At 44.7% G+C, this 10,712-nt stretch overlaps 1 protein-coding gene across 3 annotated transcripts in view; it reads left to right on the top strand.

The window, feature by feature from the left end:
• The first annotated feature begins 2,842 nt into the window (after positions 1–2,842).
• The window catches only part of ALDH1A2 (aldehyde dehydrogenase 1 family member A2), a 93,747-nt gene continuing 85,877 nt past the window's right edge, over positions 2,843–10,712 (top strand). The window contains exon 1 of one of the 3 annotated variants that reach the window (XM_073877079.1): positions 2,843–3,640. In XM_073877079.1, the coding sequence (XP_073733180.1) occupies positions 3,524–3,640 (117 nt within the window). In that variant the 5' untranslated portion in view covers positions 2,843–3,523. The remainder of the gene's footprint in view (positions 3,641–10,712) is intronic. The other 2 variants (XM_073877078.1, XM_025884168.2) reach the window with 2 other exon arrangements.

Raw genomic sequence — 10,712 nt, 5'->3', positions numbered from 1 at the left:
GGTTACTAATGGGAACAGGAAGGCAATTAAGCAGGGCCACCTGAGGCTGAAATAGCCCCTGAACATGGAAGCTTGAAGTGCAAGCTGGAGATTGTTGTTGTCAAAACCAAAAGTGTTCCTGGGTTAGGAGGAACAGTTTCCTTCATTGATTTTCTAAAGCATGTTTCTCAATTTGTTCCTCCATAACTACAAACTAAAAATAAGCCCAGACTGCTATGGTTTCATACCTTAAAAAAAAAAAAATCTAACTTCACATAAAGCGGATGCCTTAAAATTACAACTTTGCATTCTATTATTTAGGTGAGGAAATATGAGGCAAGAATTTATTTTTCTCCTCTACAACCCCAGGATATTGGCTCCACCAGGCCTAATAAATTATTTTCACAAGGAAATAGAGCATGCTGTAGCTTGTGTTCCCTTGTGCAGGGGGTTTTATAAACAAGATGTATCCTAAACAATAAATAATCGCAGATGGGAGAGGGTGGGAGAAGGAAACATTATAAGGGTGGGGGAAAAAATGTTCCCTCACCAAATCATGGAAAAGAGTGAATTTCAAAATGCTAGAAATCTGAAGGGAAGATGGCCACTTTAACCATGGTGAAATCTATAGAGGAAATGAGAAAATAATAGAAAAGAGTAAAAGAAAGAGCAGCAAAGGAAAGACTAAGAATGTGAGAAGAGAGGTTCCAGCAGCCTTACGAGTAAGTAGCAGCAGAATAAGTCCTACGAACAGAAACGAAGAAAACGTACAATGAAGACGTCGTTAAAATTCAATGCTCTTTCCTGCTCAATCTTGTCCCCCATCTTGAATTGGACCAAAAAAAAAAAAATGCACTAGACCTTTTGGAGCTGTTTATGAGGAGAAGCTCAGAGATTCTCATTTCCTTGCTTGGAGAAGAGGGAATCTCTTTACTTGCTCTATGTCACTGTGTAACAGATGCTAATGATTCCATCACACGGCTCCTTCCCTGGGAGAAGATTTTCCAGCCATGGTGCTAGAACTGCAGTTAGCAAGCAAGAGGTGGGTCAAGCGGGGACAACTCTGTCTTATGCTTGGAGAAGAATACAGCTCAGTGGTTTCCAGTTTGTGAGAGCCTTTCCTGACAATATTCATTTATCAGTCTAATTTACACAGATTTCCTTTTTCTCCTGCTCAGAATTTTTTGATGGCTTCTCAGTGTCTCAAGAATTAAGGTCCTTACAACCTGAGTCAACTGCCTTGCCAGGCTCATCCTCTGCCCCTCCAGTTACATTAATGCCCCCCCCCTTGCATTTCTAGGCCTTTGCTCTTGTGGACTCTACTGCCTACTCTGTCCTCTCCTCCCCTGCGGACGCCTCACCTCTCCTTTTAAGGCCCAGCTCAAAGGCCAGCGATCCCAGAGAGCTGGCCTCTTCCTTAGTGGAGCCCCAGATCATTCGGTTGATGCTCTGTTGCAACTTTTCCCCACAGCCCCTCATAGTCAGCGATCTATCTCCCTGTGGGGAGAGGATTCCAGCTCGCTGATGGTAAGGGCTATCCACCTTGTTTGTAACCCAGCCTCCAGTACTGCGCCTTGCAAAACATGTTGGCAGAATTGTTCCTGGAGCGCCAGTGATTCTCCCTTGCTACTCTCTTCTCCCTCTCTCCCCAACTAACTCTGCGACTTTATTTTTTTTTAATCCCTCAATTATATCTCCAACTCTCCAAGGCTTTAAAAAAAAAAACAAAACACCCCTATCTCATGAACATAGACTGTTACTAGAACACAATTTTTGGCCACGGTGATCCTCTTGTGAATTGAGATCTTTCTATTGCCTAAAGCTGAGGTAATTCACTCAGGTAACCTTGGGTAGTTACTTTGGGTTCTGAGAGGCTGGAATTTGTTTCTACAGACCTAATACTAAAATGCAATATTTCTGTCTATTTCTACTGTTGGTTAGTATCCAGGCACTGAGTGTTAGGCATTTTTAATTAGGGAAGGTATCTGCGGCAAGATCTCTTCTGGCTGATCCTTAACATCCGAAGAAATGAGGTTTAAGGGCTCTGAATACGACATTAAAGATAAGAATCAGTAGGCCCCTGTCAATCTTACACTGGGAGAGAGGGGGAGACACGACCTATTAAGGTCTTTTTTTTTAAGATTTTATTTCTTTATTTGAGAGAGAGAGAATGAGAGAGAGACAGCACAAGAGGGAAGAGGGTCAGAGGGAGAAGCAGACTTGGTTAAGCGACTGCCTTCGGCTCACGTCATGGTCCTGGAGTCCCGGGATCGAGTCCCGCATCGGGCTCCCTGCTCAGCGGGGAGTCTGCTTCTCCCTCTATTAAGGTCTTTTTATCTGAAGCCCAGATTTGGCCCACCCAGCCCAAAGTCCATTCTGGGATGGGATCTCTGAGTCCTGGACATAAACGTATATGCTGACCTCTAGGATCCCACAAACTAGAAGAAGGCCTGTTGGAGCTACGTAAACACCTAAATTAGGGGGGTATAGATATGGAAACTCAACCCCAAAGGGGCAGCCATGTGAGGAGCCCCATGTCTGGCGGGATGACAGCTGTTGGCGTGAAAAACAACAGAAAAGCTAAGCAAGTATATCGTTGTGTTATTTGGGGGCGAGGAGTTAAGCGCTGGAACGGGGGATCCAAGAAGAAAGAGGGGCCAACGAAACATGCAACTCCCAAGAGCCTATAAGGACCAATACCCCACATCCTGGGGCGCAGCCGGTCCCAGCCAGCAGAGGGCAGCAGTTGGGCGGGAGAAGCCGGGCGAGGGCGGCCTTGCGGGCATACTTAATCTTGAGTGTGGGGCGAAGGACTCGCACTCATCACTACCGGTTCCGGACCCTGCGGCCGGGGGCGCACCTCGGGCTCGTTTGTGGGCAGTGGATGTGTGCGGGGCCGCCTGCCCGAGAAAGGAGAGCGGAGGGCGCCCCCTGGGTCTCCGGGGAAGAGGGGGAACGCGCTTTCGGCGGGCCCCGGAACGCGGGTGGGAGGGGCTCCAGACGCGCCCCACCAGTGGCCGAGCCCGCTCCTTGCCCCAAGAGCCGCCCTCCGCGCCCCGGAAGCTTCCTCCGCCGACACCGCGTTAGCCCCCGCTCGCTCGGCCTCTGGGGCCACGACCCGCGCGCGACATTCGCCAAGGTGCGCCCCCGGCCGCCGCCGCCCGTGCCGGAGCGAGGCCGGTCCCGCTCTCCGAGCCCCGCGCGGCCGCGGCGCGGGTTCCGGCTCTGGCCGTCGAGGCCTGCGGCGGCAGCGGGGTGGGCGTGGGTCTGTGCCGGCGGCCGGGTTCTCGCCGGCCGCACTTGACCGTGGGCGCCGAGCGAACGGGCCGCGCGGCGCGGGCGGCGGGCTTTATGCAAATCGGGGCTGCGCCCGGGCGTCCTAGGTAGGATGGACCAGCCCCCCGCGCCTCGGCCCTCACGTCCAATAAGAAAAGCCCCAGCTTGACACCTGCCTATATACAGGCGAGCGCGCCCCCGGCCCGCGGACCGCGCGCACAGCCCGCACAGCCCACGCCGCGGGCGAGCGAGACCTCGGCCCGCCACCATGACTTCCAGTAAGATCGAGATGCCCGGCGAGGTGAAGGCCGACCCCGCCGCCCTCATGGCGTCCCTGCACCTCTTGCCATCGCCCACGCCCAACCTCGAAATAAAGTACACCAAGGTAAGCGGCCGGCGAGGACCTGCCGTCCGCCGAGGCTTTCTAGAACCTTACTTCCTGTCCATGATCTGTCAGGGGGCGAGGGTGGCGTGTCGGCCTCAGGGGCCGGGATGGCCGGGGCCAGCCTGTCATCCCCGCGCGGCAGAGGGACGCCCCGTCCTCGGGCTTGGGGCATCCGAAGTCCTGCCGGGGTCTCGGGACGCCTTAGAGACTCTCCCCAACCTGAAGCGCGGCGCCGGGGGTCGCGGTCAACGGCTCCTTACCCCTGCCGCGTCTGCCGCTGCCTTCTGATCCGATTCTCGCGGTCCGGCCTGCCGCGGGCAAGGCGTCGGCACCGCTTCGACTCCTCAAGTGGGGAGGAAGGGTTCCCGCCAGGTGGGCCATGCAGCCCGGCCGCTTTCCCCGGCGGCCCTGCGCCTTCAGGGGCCGCTGGGCTGTGCGTCCTGCTCGGTCCTCAGAAGCCCGCGCGTGCGGAGCGGCTTTCCCGGAGGAACTGACCGGGCGCGCGGCGCTCCGGCCGCCTTTGCAGATGGCGCGGAAACCTGGCTGCTGGCGAGCGGCAGCTCCAGTATCGGCATTTCGTTCGAATGTTGTAGGCAGTGGCCGCTCTCCTGGAAAACTCGGAAACTCTCTAAATGTGTGCAAATTAACGGGCTCGCTCTCGGACGGAAAAGAAATTATTTTTATAACGAACTCTGACATCTTGGGTTTGCCAAGCAGGATTTTTTGTTGCTGTTGCACCACATAAAAAAGAATATGCGTTCGCTACCTTAATGTAAATTGAATTTACTTTTCTATGAATTCCACACAGAAAAATACATTAATTAGACACACGGGGGGTGATTATAACGTTATAGCATGGGGGGCGGAGGGAGATAGATGGGATTTAAAGTCATGTTCCCTGGAGTTCATTTTACAGTTCTCTTGTTTGATTTTCTATCCTTTCAGTTGATTTCTACCCCAAATTTCTCCCGATTAACTTAAACACACACTGCGCGCGCACAATAGGGTTAAAGTTGTTTTCCATCATGCTTATTACAAGATAAACTGAATTTGTTGAGAAGTAAATTGTTTGGTTTTGGCTTAATGGTTGGAAGAAATTTTTTAAAAATCCGAATATTGAAATTTTACTTGTGTTAGTTTTAGAGTACAAACCAAGGTGATTCGTGTTCTGAACGCCCGATTTATGATGGGTTTGATGTACCTGTTAGCTTTTTTAGATGGTGTGACAAATTTTTGAAAGCGATTTTAATGGGAGGTCGTTAGTGGTTACAGCCATTTAGACAGTTTGCATAACAATAGTGCCAATGTAGGGGCACAAATCTGGGTTTGGGAACGAGCCGGGAAAGTATACAGCATAAACGTTTTGTTTTATGAGGGTCCCTAACCTCTTCAGCCTCTCTTTAAAGGTCTTAAGTTCCAAGATCTCCCCGTGAGACAGGAGCGAACTCTCATGTTTGGGAGGGTTCGAGTTTAGTCTTAACTTTTGTTTGGATTTTCCTCCCAGTCCCGGAAAGGAGTTTTAGGTATGCAGTAGGTATCCCAGAATTTAATTTGGAAGCTCTTCCAGTTTTCTTTTTTTCCAACTACCCCCGCTCTCTTTTTCTCTTGTTCTCCCCCAGTAGGAAAGACAACTGATTTATAGCTAATTGAAGCCTTTAATGTGGAGTCTTTTAGCTCCGGAGAGACTTTTATCCAGTATCCACTTTCCCACTTATTACAAAGAAAAACAATCAGAAATGAAATAATGGACTGTAACTTGACTCTTTAATTTGTGGGGAGGAGGCACCTTATTTTTGGCTTGACAAACAACCCTTATAAACATTGAGTAATGCTAATCTAAAGGCAAGCTCTTTTCACAGAACCTTGTTAAATCAGGTATCTGTGAACATTCCCAGCAGCTTTCCTCCTCAGCTTTTTAGCGAGGCTTCTAAATTTTCTGAGACAAGCCTCATGGGCGAGCAACTTTTTTAACGTGAAGAGCAGTGCTGTGTTGGTAGCTGAGGGTAGTGGGTAATGATTTTTTACTTAAAAGGAAAGTAAGATTAGTGGAAAGTTTTCTAAAAATTCACTTATGATCAGAAGTGAGGGGTATTGGTAATTTGAAACAGAAGAATGAAAAAGGTAGAATGGACAGTTCGTCATTTAGAATAGTGGTACCACATTCATCAGGAATTTTAATTTAAAAGAGTAATGGCTTAGAAATTACTATGCTGGAGGGCTTGTTGAATAACACTTAAGAAACAAATACGGCGTTTGTGTCACAAAGTGGTACAAGATAAACAAGACGGATCCTTCATCATTTTTGTCTTCTTAAACGAATACATCTTTAGGGAAGGATATTACGACAGGATTTTTAAATGTGTTTTGGGGACCAACATCAAGTCACTACCTACGTGTAAATGGTCAGATTATGAGAATTTCAAGTAGCATGCATTCAGAAAAGTTTGCATTTGTGATCTTGTATTGTCCTGTATTTTTTCGCCATTCTTCTTCTAAAAGTATTTGGCACTTTTTATAAATGGTGGACTGGGGGAGATCATCAGAAATAAAAGTTACACCTTTGTCAAAGGTCCAGTGAAAATACTCCAGAATTACGGTTTGGTCTCCGTGGATGCTGAAAGGGCTAACGCTGTGCTCCTATATTGACTTTCACGCAGTTATATTTAGTTTTAAAAAGAAGCCTATCTCTCTGAAGTTCTAATACCCATTTTAGACTAAGGATCAATGGCAGTACCATCTTTGGTATGTCTAATTTTATTTCCTTAATGCAGTGAACTAGATCCCAAATTTTAAAAATGATTGCTTACTAAGGAATATGGTTGTTGTTCTTTTCAAAGACTGCGTTAGTCAAGAAAGAGCGCTAAGTCCACCCACAAGAGGTAGCAGGGGGACCACTTTGAGGCCAAGAGAATGCGTGCTCTCTTGCTCGTATCCTGAGAAGACTGCTTATCAGCGATTGCAGGAACCTGATTGCTTTTAGCCGTGTTTTTATGAATTAAAGCTTTTCAGAATTGTTTCTTTTTCATCAGTCTGGTTTTTAAACCTTCGTTAAGGCTGAATATATTGTAGGAGTTCACACATTGTAAAATCAAGGCTGGCACTTTACTGACTGCCCCTAACTGCAGGGGAGATTTCTTCCAGATTCCCAGAAGGTCTTTGGAATCTTTCGGTCTTTATCTCACCCTACCTTCTCTATTGTCTCTATCATCTCTTCTGGCTCCAGTGCTTCCTCCCCGTTGCACGCACACACACACACACACACACACACACACACACGCATTGTGCGGTCTCTGTGTTGAGCATTTTTCCAGTGACCCTTTATGCCTATAACTAACAGTAACATAAGGGGTTGTATTTTCTTCCAGCAGCTGATGCTGTGGGGAGTGAGAACAGAGGGAGGAAGGGAACATTTATGGAGTACTGACTTACTAAACTAGAAGAGAAAAAATAAAAGACAGTCAACTGAAAATCAGAGCTAATGTGTGTTGGGTAACTACTATTTATTTATTTATTCATTTTAAAACTTTTTATTGAACATCTGCTGTTTTCTGGGGTCAACTTCAATTCGGTCCAAAGGCTGTTTGAGTGGCCATCGAGTATTGTTAGTATTCCTAACAACAGTGCTCTCCATTATGCTAGTTGGGCATTTGCCTTCCAGGAGCTTAGGGTCTTATTAGAAAGATTGAGTGCCAAAAATTAATCGTCAGCATGGCAATAGGTCAGTCGATCAATGTAATAACAATGGTGATAATAAAATATATAGTGCCACTTAAATTGTTTATGGGGCCTAATGGTTTATTTAGCACTTTCTTGTGTATCTTATTTGATCCTTGCAAAATCTTTTGAAGGAGAGAGAATAGGAAGAGTTAGAAATAATTGATAAGGAAGACCTTGGCCTTGACCTTTAAAAAACTGCTGGAACTTGCTTCACCATATACTTTGTTTTTCCTAACAGTCACATAGTTGTTTTTTATTTTTGTTTTTGGATTTTTGTTTTGTTTTGGCTTGGTTTTTTGAGAGAAAGAGTTTAAGTCTTTATTCTTTGTGTTGCTTCTATTGCAAACATGGGGCGAACATGTACTGGTCAACTCCTTTTCAGAAGCTGCTACATCTGTGCCTTTGGTTCCCTGACTTTAAATTACTATTTCTGATGTGCCTTTGAGTTGTTGTCGTTGTTGTTGTTAGGTCTAGGGCAAGATTCTTGCCTATCTCAGGGATCATTTCTTAAAAGATGGTGTGGGTCTAGTTGTTTCCAAACCTCTAATCAAGATTGTCTTGATCATAAATTGTGAATCACACCTCCATGTTTATATTATAGGAACCTCAGATTTTCAAAGAATACATTTTCATAATCGTATAGCTTTTTGATGTTTGTGTCATCTCCATTTAAACTAGAGAAGCTAACCATTTTAATTGTAGGTCTTGATTTGGATAACTCTCCTAGGGTTCTAATGCCTTCTGTACAGGCTTTATGGAATCATCATTTACTAAGACAATTCTGTCTTCCTCTTCTATAAAATGAGGAATGATAGTTTTTCTATTTGAGGTTAGAAGATTCTCCGAGGAGCCTGTTCTGTGAGGTCTGATTTCCTTGTAGCAAGGCTGAAGAGAAGCCAGGCATGCGTAATACGTTCTCTGTTGCATTACCCAAGCCCGGTGATCAAACCGTGACCAGATCAAAAACATCTCAAATACCAGTGTATGCAGTTCTGTCTCAAGTCTTTCTCCACTGGATAATGAAATAGAAATACTGATGTATATTTTTGTCTTTTTTAGTTATCTTAGTAACAGTTTGCAGTAGTTAGCAAACTACAGACGATCTGCCTGATTTTGTAAATAAAGATTTATTGGAACACAGCCACACCCATTCAACTGCATATTAGCTGGAGCTACTTTTGGACTACAATGGTAGAGTCAAGTAGTGGCAACAGAAATCATGGCCTACAATTTAGAAAAAGCTTGGTCGGACATGTCCTTATTAGCTGAGTGGGCAGTCAACATGTAGACAGCACACAGGGCCAGCTGTGCCTTGAGGCTTCAGAGATGCAATGGTAAACAAGGTATGGATGCTGTCTCCTGTTGAGGAGTTTCTTCACTGAGTGTCAATTCCTACATCGGCCAAATGTGAGATAATAGTAGCTACCTTTTGGGGTTGTTGTCAGGGCTAAATGAACAACTGGGTAAAAGTACATAGAATGGCAATCAGCCAAAGGCTAACTCCATTTTCATTTTTACATTTGGAGCTATGGATGAACCAAGGCCCAATTTTAGAAAGATCAGAATTGTACAGTCAATAAAGTTTTGTGAAACAGGCCATTATGTACTATTTTAATTAGTCGTAAGAGTTTAATATTCTGGGTAGCTATGGATCCCTTATATGTTTACACTGGATTTTCATCAAATGAGATCCCTTGGAGACTTTCTTACCAAGGTCTTCTCTTTATTAAGAAGTCACTAAATCAAATAATTTCCCAGCCGGTATTTTAATAATCAAATTAGATATCTGACATTTGTGCCAAAATTCGGCATTAATGTGCCTCAGGACACCCACGTGGCTGGCCCTGAGTGTCAGATGGCAAACAACCATTTCTGGCATTTTAAGTAGTTTGGGCAAAGATGTTGCCAAGTCTTTGGCACATAAATCTGGGAGGTATAGCAGTGTTTGAGGACATTCCCAGAAGTTTTATATAAATTATATATATATATATATATATATTATATATACTTCATAGAAGTGGGAAGGTATTTTAGTTCATGTAATTTAAAACTAAAGAGACTTTCACTGGTCCTGACTGCCCAGTTTTGGGGCACTTCACCTTCCAGAAAGTAAAACCACCATGCAGTGACTATTTTGAAAGCCCTTCTAGCATTTCACTAATTTCTTTATTCGCTGTGACAGATCATTTCAAAGCCAGTCATGTCCCCCCAAACACCAAAAATGATTGCCATAATTTAACTTTGGATAATTTTTTTAAAGATTTTATGTATTTATTTTGAGAGAGAGAGAGAGAAAACGGGGGTGAGAGGCAGAGGGAAAGAGAGAATCTCAAGCAGATTTCATGCTGAGCGTGGAGCCGGACACAGGGCTCACTCTCACGACCCTGAGATCATGATGTCAGCCAAAATCAGGAGTCAGATGCTTAACCGACTGAACCACCCAGGCACCCCACTTTGGATAATTTTTAATTGCCTTTTCAGATATATCTTTGAGCTCCATTCCATTTTACCTTTCAGACATATGAGATTATCCAAGCTGAGAATTTCTTACCTCTGGCATTCCTCCATTGCTCCTTTGTTGGCCTTTAAGATGAAGTAATGTTTAAAATGTTTCCCTTCAAAATCTTAACTCTTAATGAGTTTATTTACAGCGTGTCTCTGTTGTGTCACATGATTTGGAAATACTTCCAACCTTTAGAAAATTCCAGTTGGAATAATAATTGGGTGCTTTCACCACCTAGACTTCTGCTGGGCTCTCAACAAAATTTCCCTGGGGCTAAACACGGGGGTTTATTGACCTCTGTAGAATGTGGTTAAAAATTAGAATGTCTGTGAGTGAACATTCTAATTTTTATTATCGAAGGAAGCTTTCTTCTTACTTCAGTTCAGCTCTGTTACCTCCAGAAGTATGGAGCTGCTGTTTTCCTTTCCTCATCACGAGCTGACCTTTGGCGAGCCAGCGGAGCAGTTGCTTTAGCCCTAGACCTCTGGAAAGATAAAACCTATTGTCCAGCTAGAACTGGACACACCTGTCTCTTATTTGCAAAGAATTTAGGATATCAGGGGTACCCAAACACTTTCTAGTCTTGATTATAAAATATAGGGGGGAAATTTCAAAATAATTAAAGATTATATTTTTATACATTTTCTTGTACATTTTTTAATTCCTCTAGCCTATATCTTCTGATTTCAAGTCTAATGATTCTTAGGGTTTTTTTGTCCCAGGTCATTCCTAGGGATTTCTTAAAGATGAAACTTAGTCAAAAAATGGTATAAATTGGGTGGCTCTTCCCACAGGTATAATGGAAACTACCTCCAGGTAAGTGGATCTTACAAAATATTGTAGATTTAAGTA

Source organism: Callorhinus ursinus, unplaced genomic scaffold, assembly GCF_003265705.2.
Source record: "Callorhinus ursinus isolate GAN/ISIS: 27379988/994484 unplaced genomic scaffold, GSC_fseal_2.0 scaffold25, whole genome shotgun sequence".
In the NCBI taxonomy this organism is placed as follows: domain Eukaryota; kingdom Metazoa; phylum Chordata; class Mammalia; order Carnivora; family Otariidae; genus Callorhinus; species Callorhinus ursinus.
This window is presented reverse-complemented; position numbering and strand designations above follow the sequence as displayed.